The following is a 14,827-nucleotide window of genomic DNA, read 5'->3' on the forward strand; positions in this document are numbered from 1 at the left end:
AATGCAAAACATCTAGAATCATTATTTAATGCAAAACATCTAAAATGATTATTTAATGCAAACGGTATTAAGATATAAATATATTTGTAAATTCTTGATTTAAGACGAGCGGAACTTTTTTTTTAATTTGAACAGATTAATGATAAATATTTTTTCTGTTTCGTTGAATCTGAAATGTAATTGTTTCGTTAAAGTAACTTATGTCTCAAAACCTATCAGACAGTAATGAGTTTCGTTTAGCGATATGTTGCACTCCTAAAAAAAAATAAATAAGTAAAGAAAGTTGAATTTCTTCTTACATTTAAAGTAAAGTTAGATAATAATTTAATTTGACCTTGATATTGTCGCAAGGTTCATGCATTGCTCGTATATACTGATATGAAAACGTTATGTTTATCTTCAATAAAATTTTTGGATGATTTGAGAAATTTCTTAGTAGGACGGCACTTGGAGTAAATGTGGTATTATGGTCATAGATGATTCTAATTAAGAGTACGATAGACATTTTCTAAAGTGTGAGAAAATGGGTGTTGTTGGTCATCCTTTATCAGCATGACTAGAAAATGTCTCGTACTTTGTTAAAATATGATTTTTATGTCTTGTGCAAATATTTCAAAGTGTAGTAGCTGTTCTATCTGTAGTCATTATGGGCAAATAGAACAAACAGAACTTTCCTCATATGTACAAATAAGGTTTGTCATAAAATTGTCATACTATTTATAGGCTGATTCAATTTTTATTCTCTGCTTTGATATTACTAGTTAAGTGATCTCATTGTTTTATTTTTTGTTTTCACGTATATCAGGCTGACACAAGGCTGTTGGCTCTGGAGGCTCTCCTTGGTGCATGAATTACATAACATTATGGTATGTTTATAATTCAGGAAAAGATAATTGTTGTATATTTTAATTTAATTTTTTTTGTTTGTTTTTCTGTTTTCTTATTTAAAAAATGCTGGAATTGGACGAGATGTGGCAAAGATGCTGTCGAAATGTGGTGCCAAAACCTATGCCCTCAGCAGGACTGAAGAACACCTGAAAACATTAGTAGCAGAGGTCAGATAATTTTTTTTTTTTTTACATATTATATAAATAAATGAAAATAAATTAAAAAAACATGCTTATCAGGTCCAGAAGCCACTCGACGTTAAAAGTTAATGAGATGGATGAATTGTTAGTTGAATGATAAATAATATTTTTTATTTTTTTTATTACATTTTCATCCCAAACAAGGCGCATTGCCACTTTGGTGTAGGGGGCTACTATGAGGGGCAACAGCTACTGGGATACTATGTAGGGAGTTGGGCAGCAAGATGTCAGTTCATTATTAAAGTTGTAGATGTTGCATGGATTTTATTCAATAAATATTTCTAATTCCATTTCCTTTTTCTCTCTCATATGAATTAAATAAATTTTAAGTATGTAATTAAATTCTAACTTGCAACGTCAATTTTTAGAATTAAATATTTAAACTTTATGAATGTAATACTTTTTTTATGTTAATATTACTAATTTTCATTCAATTTTTCATTCAATTTTTTTATGTTAATATTACTAATTTTCAACTGTTTTTATGTTAATATTACTAATTTTCAACTGTTTTTATGTTAATATTACTAATTTTCAACTGTTTTTATGTTAATATTACTAATTTTCAACTGTTTTTATGTTAATATTACTAATTTTCAACTGTTTTTATGTTAATATTACTAATTTTCAACTGTTTTTATGTTAATATTACTAATTTTCAACTGTTTTTATGTTAATATTACTAATTTTCAACTGTTTTTATGTTAATATTACTAATTTTCAACTGTTTTTATGTTAATATTACTAATTTTTAACTGTTTTTATGTTAATATTACTAATTTTCAACTGTTTTTATGTTAATATTACTAATTTTTAACTGTTTTTATGTTAATATTACTAATTTTCAACTGTTTTTATGTTAATATTACTAATTTTCAACTGTTTTTATGTTAATATTACTAATTTTCAACTGTTTTTATGTTAATATTACTAATTTTCAACTGTTTTTATGTTAATATTACTAATTTTTAACTGTTTTTTATTATTTCGCTTCACATTTTTATCTTTATGAACATTCCTATCATAATTGGAATTATTTTTATTTTATTATCAGATATATGCATTGACATCTTTTAAATCTCTTAAAATTTTAATGCAAAATTCTATTTTAAAAATAGTTTTACCTTAAATTATGTCTTAATTTACATTTTTCTTTCTCTTGTTTAATTTTTTATGGTTTGTTTTTACTTATGATTTTTTTTTAAATTAAAATATATTAAATTATCAGTAACATTAAAAAATAATTAACTTTAAATTAAATTATGCCTTTTTTTTACATGAATGATTTTATGGTCGTAAACACTTAAAAGCATTAGACCATTTAATTTGACAAACTTCTAATTCTCAATCTTTATTAGTGGTGCCATATGAATTCAAAGACATTTTTTTGTTCAGATATTCAACTAATATTATGAAGTATTTATCTTAAAATCTCACAGATTATAATACACTAAAAAGGGACATTAATAGTTTATTGGAAATTGATATTATTTACCTAGGTTTAGGGTTCCAATATTGAATCAAAACTTCTTGCCAGCAAAAGTAGTTCAAAATGAGAGTCAGCCAACAAACCCAGTTATCTATTATAAAGTGAAGTCGTATTCCTATCTGTTTAATATATACAAAAGGTGCGCTCGATATAAATGCAGGTGTAATTCAGGGGTCGGTCATGAACCTTTATTATTCCTGATATTCATAAATGATCTCCCTGATAAAATAGTCTCTGAGATAGGTGTATTTACTGACGACACCACACTGTATAACAGCACGAGGAGAAAACAAATGAAGACATATCTAAGGCAATGGCGGCAACCCTAGTCTGTAATGGAATGGGGTCAGAAATGGATGGTAACATTCAACGCTGCCAAGACTAAGCTCGTTTCCTTTAATAATTACATGAAACCTTACCAACCACCAATAGCTATGGCTAAAGATAAATTAACTGAAAGTATTTCATTCAAACTCCTCAGCTTAATGTTCACGAGGAACATAAGTTGAAACAGATACATTGAGAGCATTGCCAAGGCCGCTGTGAAGAAGGTGGGCTCTCTCTACCATGCTAGAAAGTTACTTACGCCAGAAAGTATCCTATACCTCTACAAGGCGACCATTCGCCCATGTATGGAGTATTGTTGTCGCATTTGAGCTGTTGCATCTGCTACTAGTCTCTCACTTCTGGACAAAGTTCAAAAGAAAGTCGCCAACCTGGCATGTCCTGAACTGTTATCTAATCTTAAACCTCTGTCTCATCGATGAAATGTTACATCCCTCCGCCTGTTTTACAAGTATTTTAATGGTGAATGCTCTGACGAACTACAAGCCCTTGTACCCCCTTGAGGTAAATACCCCTGACAAACAACAAAGTCCCACCCCTACACAGTAGAGATCCCTAGATGTAAGAAAGCCTTCTACTTTAATAGTTTCTTCCCCGGAACTGCTAGACTTTGGAATTCCCTTCCGGGTTCCTGCTTCCCCAACTGTACTGACATGCAGAAGTTCAAGTGTAATGTAAACAGACATCTTGCTGCTCAACTTCCTACATAGTATCCCTGCAACTTATTTCCCTGATAGTAGCCCCCTCCATCAAAGTGGCACTGTGCTTTGTTTGGGGTGAAAATGTTATAAAAAAATAAAAAATATTATTCATCATTCAACTAACAATTCATCCATCTCATTAACTTTTAATATCGAGTGGCTTCTGGACCTGATAGCATGTTTTTCTTTTATTTATTTTTATTTATTTATATAATATGTTAAAAATGTGCTTAAAAAAAAGTTAAATAATCTCAACGAGAAAACTTATCATACTTGCTAATGTCATATCTCTCTATATATAAAAGGCACTTTGTATATATGGGTCCTGGATATGACCTTAAATTATATCCGATGGTGAGGTCCCAGCTTGCAGGCTTTGGGGAGTATGGAGCCACCCTTTAATTGCCATTGCTCCCAGGTCCACTCTGACCCGGAGTTGTAGTACCTGTTAGGGTTCCAACTATAGGTTAAATAGAAACTGACTTGAAAAAAAACAAATATATTCTATTAAAAAATTTTTTCAAAATCAATGGATTCGGCATTAAATAACCTGAAAAGGGTTGATATGCCGTAAAACAAAAACATCCAACTTGTATGTGTAAACTTGTTCCCTATAGACTCTGAAACAGCTGAACCGTTTTTTCTTTGTTTTTTTTTATTTTCACTTAAATGTATTATTTTAGAAGTTCTACAGAATCTGCTCTGCTGGGCCTCAACTTCAGTATTCAATATGGTATCACTTCAATAACCAACATGGTCACAGAAAAGAACATAGAAAATCTTGTAGTCTATTTTTGTTCCATTGAATAAATTTACTTTCTTTTGTGTGTGTATTTTTTTTTTTTTTTTTTTGTCCTGAAACATGTTCTTTTATTACAGTGCCCTGAAATTCATGCCGTTGTGTGTGATTTGAGTGATTGGGACAAAACTTGTTCCACAGTTACCTCCCTTGGACCCATTGATCTTCTAGTCAATAACGCTGGCATTGGTATCCTGAATTCGTTTTTAGAAGCTAAGAAAGAAGACTTTGAGCAGTAAGTTTAGTTATTAGTTTTTCAATTATTTGGTTTCCACAGTTATTTTTCTTTCTTTTTTTTAAGAACTTCTATTTTTAGACAGGAGAATTATTACAGCCCATTTTCCTTAAATTGCTTATTTTCAAGCTCATTCATTGGTTAGAGGTGTCCATATTTAACAGTCTTCCATCATGTTCATTAGTTCGTCTGATGACATCATCATAACTGGTCCACATATACATAATTTCTGGCCTTCCTTTTTTTAAAAATTTTTTGATTTCCACATTATTAGTTAGCATACACATTTATTGTTTGGGCTCAAATCAAGTTATTAAGTTAGATTTATGTCCAAGGAACCTATATCTAAAATTTCAATTGTTTATACCCAAAATTGGTGGAGGAGTTTGGTAGAGTTCTCAAAGGTCAAATCGTTAAACTTTGACCCCCTTAACAGCCAAATTTCTGGCCGAAAATGGATTACAAAGATTTTCCCAAATCTCCATACCCTGTATATTAAATATTGAGTCTGTAAACTGAAAATTGACAGTTATTGTGTAGGGAAATGTACATACACACTTTCACTTTTATAGATATATAGATAATCATTGCAAAGTTTTTTCAGTCTTGTTTTAATTAAAAATTATTGAAATTAGTAGGGCTTTTTTTAATAAAAATTATTGAAAACACTTTTTGTGCTATATTTTTTAAAGAATAATTATTGAAAACACCTTTTAAAATCTTTTAAAACTATAGTTTGTGTGTTTGCTATTATATTGTATTTGCCTCATAACTAAAGACGTCTTAATACATAATGTGTATTTGAATAATTTTGACTTTCAACCTTTCAGGACATTCAGTGTCAATTTGAATGCAGTAGTGAATGTATCACAGGCAAGTCAACTTTGATATTTCTGTGAATCTTCAAGAAAAAAACTTAATTTTCTCAAGGTTATTTTAACTCTTTTTGTTTATAAGCAAACTAAAAAAGTCATTTATTTTCTTTTTGGTTAACAACACATTGCATCAATTTCTTTTTAGAAAAAAATGAAAAATAAACACATTTATTCACCATTGTCACTAGTTTTGTATTATTAGAGTGGGCTATTGTTCAGGAGAGTTGGAGAAATGTCTGAAATTATAAAGCTTTCTGAAACAAAAAAAATGTCTGCATTTCATAAATAAAAGCCTGTTAGTAAAACTCTGAGAAAGCAAGTTAATATGTTTAATTGCTATGTATGTATGTATGTATATTATTATTATTATTATTATTATTATTATTATTATTATAATATATATTATTATTATTGTAATATATATATATACTATTATTATTATAATATACATATTATTATTATTATAATATATATATATATAATTATTATTATTATAATAATATATATATATATTATTATTATAATAATATATATATATATTATTATAATAATATATATATATTATTATAATATATAATATATATATATATTATAATAATATATATATATTATTACAATATTAATAATATATATTATAATAATAATATATATATATATTATTATAATATTAATAATATATATATTATAATAATAATATGTATATATATATATATATTATAATATTAATAATATATATATTATAATAATAATATATATATTATTATAATATTAATAATATATATATTATAATAATAATATATATATTATTATAATATTAATAATATATATATATTATAATAATAATATATATATATATTATAATAATAATATGTATATATATATATATATATTATAAAAATAATATGTATATATATATATTATTATAATAATAATTATATATATATATTATTATAATAATAATTATATATATATATATATATATATATAATGATTATGTAATTTATATGACTAAAAAAAACAAAATATTCCAATTGTTGCATCTTTAAGTAAGTAGTTTGTATGGACTCTGTTTTGGTCAGGGAGACTTTTTTTTTTTTACATGGAGGTCACCACTTATCAAGGCCCAGAAGCCACTCTGGGATAAGGGTTAATGCGTGTATAGTAATCAATGGGATAGTAATCGTTAGTAATGGAGATTTGATAAAGTGTCTTACTTAAGGGGGGCGGTTCATCAGGAATTTGTTTATATTAGACTTAAAGACATCCCAGTTGTAGTCAGGTGGATTTTCCTGTGTTAAGTGGCATAAGCCATTGAAAAATATATTCAAATGCATTTAGGTGATCCTCAATGATCATTGCTGTCTTCATTGTCGATTTTGGGGTTCTTGCTCATCAGATCAGACCCCTATTTTTTTTTTTGCAAAATTAATCATTCCCCTTTTTCCATTTGCAAGTCAGCCAATGAAAAGGAAGCGTGTATTCAAAAATTAATAATAAAATTGCTATGTTCTTATCGAGTCGATTCATTTATTGGATCATTTAATCTAATCAAATTATTTTTTTAAAAATCATATGGGACTCATAGATTTAAACTTAAAGTAAAACTATAACAACGCAATCATAAATAACAGATGGAGTTTTAAATTACTGAAGTTAAAATACATAACCAAAACTTTCAGATGCCATGCTGGTTATAATTGTGGTCATATATTTCAACTGATTTTAAACGCTTCCTTGCTCGGCTAGTTGTAATAACTTGCAAATATCATAGTCGAAATTCTGCTGGGTCTCCCTGCTGTTGGCGGCCATTTACTTTTTTTTCTTGACTCCATGCCTAAAGAAACTTCAGCCATATATATATATATATATATATATATATTAATTCTTATTATGAATATTTCATCTAATCTTATATGTATTATAATACATACTTAGATAATTGCCACTTATATACTACTAGAAAATAAATGTAAACCTAAAATATTTTGTGACTTCATCACCACCAGAACACAAGATTTTATGTTATTGACATAAATACACCTGTTTGTGTTGGCAAAAGTGTGTTCATTTTTATGGTGCTTATTGCGATCAATAAATCTTTTGTTTAAGCCAAGATATGTTCATCTAAACCGCAAGAACTTTCTTGTCAACCTAAATAATTTTCATGTGCATAATATATACTTAGATGATTGGCATCAATAAACATGACCAATTTAAAAAGAAAATGTTCTCTTTAGCAGTTTCTCTTAGTTTTTAAAAATTTATCACACATTTTTTTTTCATTTTGGATATTTTTTCTTGATGAAATAATTCTATTCACTGAAAATTGTTTCAAAATTTGTGCACTTCAGGTGGTTGTGAAAAGAATGATTGCAGATTCACGCAGAGGGTCTATCGTGAATGTCTCCAGCCAAGCGTCTATTATTGGACTGAAAAATCATGCTGCTTATTGTAGCAGCAAAGGCGCCCTTGATGCACTCACCAGAGTTATGGCCTTGGAACTAGGACCTTTTGGGGTGCGTGTGACCAGCATATATTTCATTAAAACTTTTCAAATTTTGAAATAATCTCTTTTCAAAGGAAAGCATTTCAGTTGTCAACTTTGAACTTTAAAGCGTGTAAAATTTTAAGGGGGATGTTGTAGTTTGCTTGGAATTATTTGAAGATTATGACAATCAAGTCTTGTAGGGAAAAAAAAAAAAAGAATACAGGGTGACCAAAAAAAACGGGCCCCAACTCTAATTAGGCCTCGTTTCTTAGTGTTTTGTCCGAATGAAATGAAACTTTGGTCATAACTAGTTTATTATATTCAAAACATCACATCAAAACACTAGGGTCTTTGGCCTTTGTTTTCTCCATTGACTGTAAAATGCTCAGAAAAACAATTGAATGTCCACTGTTTTTTTTTGGGGGGGGTCACCCTGTATGTGCAAATTTTTTCCTTCTCCTGGAGATGAGTTATACCTCAAAGATTGAAGAACTTAACACCACATTACCGTCCTGGTGCGATACATCATGTTGATAAATATTTTATAATGGAAAAACTCAATCATGTTCTGCAAAGCTAAACAAAATTTTTGTTTCTGTATAAAACAAGCAAACCAAACACCATGAATAAATATTTAAAGATATAAAGAACTTGAAGTATAAAAACGTTTTACAAAAATGACTGAATTCAGCATTAAAGAACTGGAAAAGGGTTGGTATGACATAAAACAACCAAACCAGAATTCCGTCTTTTTTGCGTCACTTACATTGAAATAGATGGAGATCTAAACTGGCAGCATCCGAGGCTCTTCAGATAATGGTCACTGAACAACGTGGTATCTAGCATTCAAGTGATTCCTAGATGCAGGTTCTTGTTGCTGAATAAGAGATCATTTGAATCTAAATATCACAATGCAACTTGACGGCAATAAATAAACGAGCAAGGCGGTATTAGTCAACATCCGTGCATAATGCAGCCAAAGAAACAGAACACATGTCCTCGCATTCATTTGGTCCTTCGAGATGAACAGGGGTCAAGTATTCAAACGGTGACCACTACTATGGTAACTATCTTGTTAGCTACAACTATCGAAGAAGAATACTCGTTTCAGCACAAGTCAAATTAATTTCCGAACAGAACAGTTTTGCATCACTTTTAAGTTCCATTACGAAATTTAAAATAACAGAATATACTAAACTTTATGTTTGGAATCCTTGTTGTAATTTTGATCAAGATCCATTAGATGATTTTGATTCTAGAAAATGTCTCAACCTAATTAGAGTTGAGGCCCGTTTTTTTTGGTGGGGGGGGTCACCCTGTATATATATATAATGTGTATGTGTTTATAATAGATGTGTGCTTATAATGCTAATGTAAAGTAAACCCAATTAGTGCAATATGAAAAGAATAAAGCAGCAGAAAGTTCTTCATGTTTTGAATTATTTAATTTATATTTCAACGTTATAACTTTATTTACAAAATGTTTCAAAGTAACAGTCGTCAATCATGATCTTTTTTTTTTTTATGCCCCAATAAGACTTCACTTATATTTTGAATTTTTTGGTTTAGATTCGTGTGAATTGTGTCAACCCAACTGTGGTATTGACAGAGATGGGCTTGACCTGCTGGAGTGATCCAGCCAAATCTGAAGCCATGCTCAATCGAATTCCATTGAAAAAATTCGCTGGTAAGTTAAAAGATTTTAGCTTTTTTCATTGTCCCCCACCCCCAAGGATTTTTCTATATTTTTGTTTGAAATTGCATTTTCATTGCTGAATGGGCAGATACTTTTATATGCATCCAGGCACCTCCAACAGAACTTTGATTATCGGCTGTCACACTTAAAATATTTTTGTTGATCTGTTATGCTTAACTAGCTAACAGTGCATAATAGTCAACCACCTCAGCAGAAATAACCTTCTTAGTGACATGCAATATGGTTTCCGTTCTGCTAGATCTACAGCAGATGTGCTAACGGTTATATCTCATAAGATTAGTGAATCTCTCGACAAAGGCTTCCTTTCTAGGGCAATTGCTCTTGACATATCAAAGGCCTTCGATAAGGTATGGCACAAGGTCTACTTCACGAGATTTCCAGCTACGGTATAACTGGAAACGTTTTCTCAATTATTAAATCATTTCTCTCTGATAGGCTCATAAGAGTAGTGGTTGATGGGCAGAAATCAGAGGCCCACAGTATTAATGCTGGAGTCCCTCAGGGGTCCATCCTGGGCCGAACTCTTTTCCTGATCTGCATCAATGATCTCCCAAAACACATACTTAAATCATTTGTGACATTTATGCTGATGACACGACCATCTATGGCAACACATCAAAGGCCGTAAATGACAAAGTTCTCTCTGATTCTCTCTCCTCTGATCTTGAGCGCATGGTACAGTGGGGGAAGAGGTGGCTGGTTACTTTTAAAGCATCCAAAACCAAGCTTCTATCTTTACATCATCAACGCTCTGAACCCCATCTGGCATCAATTGAAATGGATGGCTCTCGTCTTGGGGAGGCTCCATGTTTTGACAAGCATCTGGGATTGACCTTTACTCTGAAATGGAACACGTGCATCAAGTCTGTTGCCAAGGTCGCTGGAAAAATGGTAGGATCCTTCTACCATTCCAGAAGATATCTCACTGCTGGTGCAATTCTCTATCTATATAAAAGCCAAGTACATCCAAGTACTGCTGCCATATCCGGGCAGTAGCTGCTAAAAACAGCCTATCCTGCCTTGACAGAGTACAAAATAGTCTTTGTGTCTTAGTGGGGGGATGCCTTTTTCTCTTCTCTGCAACCTCTCTCTCACAGAAGAGACGTTGTGAGCCTGTCATTGTTTTATCATTATTTCCATGGAAAGTGCTCGTTTGAGCTCCAATCTCTGGTCCCCCCTCGCCAATCTTTCACAAAAAACACCCGTCTAGCTGAAACTACTGTCAATAATTTTCCCCACTCTTTATCTATGCCTAAATCAAAACGTAGATTCCATGAGCAAAGCTTCTTTCTTAGAAGTGCACGCCTGTGAAACTCTTTTCCGTTTGCCTGTTTCCCACCTGACTACAACTTGGATGTTTTCAAGTCCAACATCAATAAATTCCTGATAAACCGCCCCCTTAAGTAAGACATTTTATCAGATCTCCATTACTAATGATTACCGCGATATTGTCCCATTGATACATGCAATAACCCTTATCCCCCGAGTGGCTTCCGGGCCTTGATAAGTGGTGACTACCATGTAAAAAAAACATTGAATTTTCTCAAAATTTCCAATTCTGATGTAAAAAGAATGAGAAATGTTGATTAAAAATTATGTTTTCATAATATCCTCCTCCATCCCCCTGTTATTTGACATGAAAATAGTTTAACAATATGGTCAAGCTGAGATAAGTAGGTCCCGCAGACGAGCCTCGTTCTGATATTCAGAAAATTTAGGTTAACAACTGGTGAAGCTACCGAAAAGTCACCCTTTTGAATAAAGAAGGATATAAACAATATTTTTAAAATTAATTTCTTAATTTTGCTTAAAAACAAAATGTCAACACATATAAAGAAAATATTTTAGAAAATAATTTCTTAATTTTAAATAAAAATTGATTGTAAAGAAATCTTTTTTTTTGTTTTAAATAATTATTGAAAAATATTGCAAAGTGTTTACATAGCTGGTTCTTTGGGATAATAGGGGCGCCTGAAACCTCTTTTCCAAAACGAAAACTGCTTTAGTGTTTTTACTATTTTAAAGCGTTTTTTTTTAAAGTTTGAAACACAAGTAGTGGCTAGTTAACTTAGAACAATAAGTACGCATGGAGGAAATTCTTCAGGGTTTAAATGTATTGTAATGCTTTTATGGTGGTCAAAAAAAGTTTTTCAGCTGCCATATTACTTCCCATTTACTTGCCTCCCCACGTGGGCAGAGTTAGACACAAGGTCGGTTTTTAATGTAGAGAAGCATTTATTACTAAAAAAACGAAATGGTGAAATATAAAAGCAAGTTAAGCTAAAAGTTTAAAAAAAAAACGTTTTATTTTTTTAATTCCAAGAATTAAAGAAAGAAAAAAATTCAAAGAAATGTTGAACGTTTATTGCTATAAATATAACGAAGCACCGGTGTCACATTTCATACAACCTAACTGTCAAGATTTTTCAGAACGAGGCTCGTCTGCTGGACCTACTTATCTCAGCTGCGCCAACAATATTTATATGAATATTTAATTCAAGAAAATTTATGTCAAAACTTGTAAATGTTTCGGTTGATGTAACTTTAAACTGTCTTCCTGTGTATCTTGTCAAACTCGGGAATCTTTTTACCAAACTCGAATCTTTCTTTGTTTTTAGTAGTGACATAATGAATAAAGTATCTAAGTACAATTCACTTCTAAGTGAAGCTTTTCTGGAGGTCCAAGGTTCAATCTTTAGTGCGGTGTGGGAAGTACAATGAATACAATTGAAAATTACGCAAGACTTCTACTTGGTCATCGCTGATAGATTAATAAATTTATAAGGTAATAATGGTTTTTATTATTGGTATTATTGACACTTGAAAACAACTATAAAAAATAATATTAAGGAAATTAAAATTTGTTATTCTCATTACAAAAATGCTAAATCTTTTGCACATACATACATCATCATTATTATTATATATGTATTATTATATATGTAATATATATACATATACACACATTGGTCTTTATTATGGAGAGTTATTAATTGTGCCTTTTTTTCCAGAGGTTGAAGATGTTGTCTACACCATTTTGTTTCTGCTGAGCAATAAATCCATGTCAACCACCGGTTCTGTTCATCCTGTTGATGGAGGCACCCTTTGTTGCTAATAAATCTTTGACTTGGATTCCATTTTTTTTTCTCTGAACGATTCTACTAAGTCTTCTTTCCAGAAAATGTTCAAAAATTATGGTGCTAAAAATAAAAAATTGTGTTTATGCAAAACTTTGAAACAATATAAGTAAAAATTTTCTCCTTTGCGTGTTTTGTCATTTTTTGAAAGTGGGAACTATTCCCAATATGTTATGCATTATTCTATTCTCATTGTGAACTATACATATATATATATATATATATATATATATATATATATATATATATATATATATATATATATATGCATGAATAAATATATATTATTCCAAACAATTTAAAACAAAAAAACTCGGAATAACATTTTTGCATGGCTAATGACCCCCTCATTCTAAATCCGAAAGGTGAAAGAAAAACTCCTTTTAAGAAGTAAAATATTCAGAATTTTAGGTCCAATGGCTTAAATTTCAAAATGCAAAAACATCCAGTTAAACGTTCATAAAAGAAATTGGTCTTTTCGGTTGTACTGCATTTGCAGAAAGCTAAAATTCAGTCAAGGAAAAGTGCAAATGGATACATAACCAACAAACATACGCTTCCATTGTTTTTTGTTCCCCCCCCCCAATTGTTTAATGTATATATATTTTTTAACTGTTTTTCTTACAATTTATGATTGAATATCATAAATTGTTTTTTTATCTAATGTATCAACCAGCAAATTTCTAGCTTTGCTGCAATCATAATTTGCTAATTGCTTACCGTCCTCTGATTAGAAGAATAGCAAGAGTGATACTATTCACATTCCCTAAAGTGTTAAGACACACAAAAAGAGTGGAAAAACTAAAATAAAAAGAGGAAATAAGTATAAGAAGCAAGGTTAGTAGAAAGACAATTGGGCGTAAGTGGTTCACTAAAGCACACAAAGATCATCTGAACTAGGATTGTTAATCAAGTTATGGTGGCCAAAAAACCGGACATAAAGGTCGAAATATTCAGAGGTAGTTCACAGAGAGTTTTAGTGGTGGCAATTAGTTTTGTGACAGTTTTACAACAATTTTTCAGTTAGAGATAGTCGATTGCAGGTTGCTGCTTGGATCAGATGAGAAAAGTTTAGGAGGCAGAGATGACCTGACATCAACCAAGGTGTGAACGTTAGCGGTAAGACGGTTAATCATGTCACACACATGCAAAGTACAACTGATATTTGCAGAATTTGTGTTGTGATTTTTTTTATGTTTGTGAGCCATTGCGGTTGCTCCTACTGCAGTGAGAGACGATGACATGGAAACGGTGTTGAGATTGGCGATTGTTGTGGGCGGGGGAACACATGGTTGCACACAGGCGATACTAAGAATATAATTAAGGATTACTTAAGATTTCTACCTGGTCATGGCTGACGAACTGAAAACAATGCCTTGTAGAATAAATATAGATTGCAGTTTGAAATTCTGTACAGATTTCAAAGTTACACATAAACAGTCCGACAAGACACATCTGAAGAAGGCCAAAGGTGGCATCAGCCGAAACGTTGTGGGAAGAATATTCAAGATGAAAAGAGTATAAAAATCCATCAAAGATGTTTAGTTTTATTAAGATTATACAAATTAAAACAAAGGCCAACATATAAAAGCCACAGTCAGTTTATTATTTTGAAAATTTTAAAATAAAGCACCAGTTTCGATATTCAAGTAAAAAATAACAAAAGAAATGATCCTTCACTTTATGGCCATGAACTAAATTGACAATATTAATCCAAAAGAATTGATTGTTGAGTTTTATTGAACCACAAAAAAATGACTTTAAGGTGCAGCAATACAACTCTATAAGAGACTGTCGATTGATTGTGTGTTAGTTTGAAATAACATTTTCATTGGTCTGTCAAACTTTAGTTTGAAATAACATTTTCTTCAGTCTGTTAAGCTTCAGTTTGGAATAGCATTTTGTCATTTTATCAGCTTCAATTTAAAATAGTATTTTCATTGATCTGTGATG

The 14,827-nt window shown here is 30.7% G+C and overlaps 1 protein-coding gene across 1 annotated transcript; it reads left to right on the plus strand.

Moving 5' to 3' along the window:
• The first annotated feature begins 980 nt into the window (after positions 1-980).
• On the plus strand, positions 981-12,852 carry LOC145240347 (L-xylulose reductase-like). The gene is made up of 6 exons (XM_080103928.1): positions 981-1,055; positions 4,503-4,657; positions 5,488-5,530; positions 7,884-8,048; positions 9,590-9,707; positions 12,749-12,852. The coding sequence occupies exons 1-6, from the start codon at positions 981-983 to the stop codon at positions 12,850-12,852; spliced, it is 660 nt and encodes a 219-aa protein (XP_079960054.1).
• The last annotated feature ends 1,975 nt before the right edge of the window (positions 12,853-14,827 follow it).

This window comes from Euprymna scolopes, chromosome 19, assembly GCF_053919585.1.
Source record: "Euprymna scolopes isolate OS-2025 chromosome 19, ASM5391958v1, whole genome shotgun sequence".
NCBI lineage: Eukaryota > Metazoa > Mollusca > Cephalopoda > Sepiida > Sepiolidae > Euprymna > Euprymna scolopes.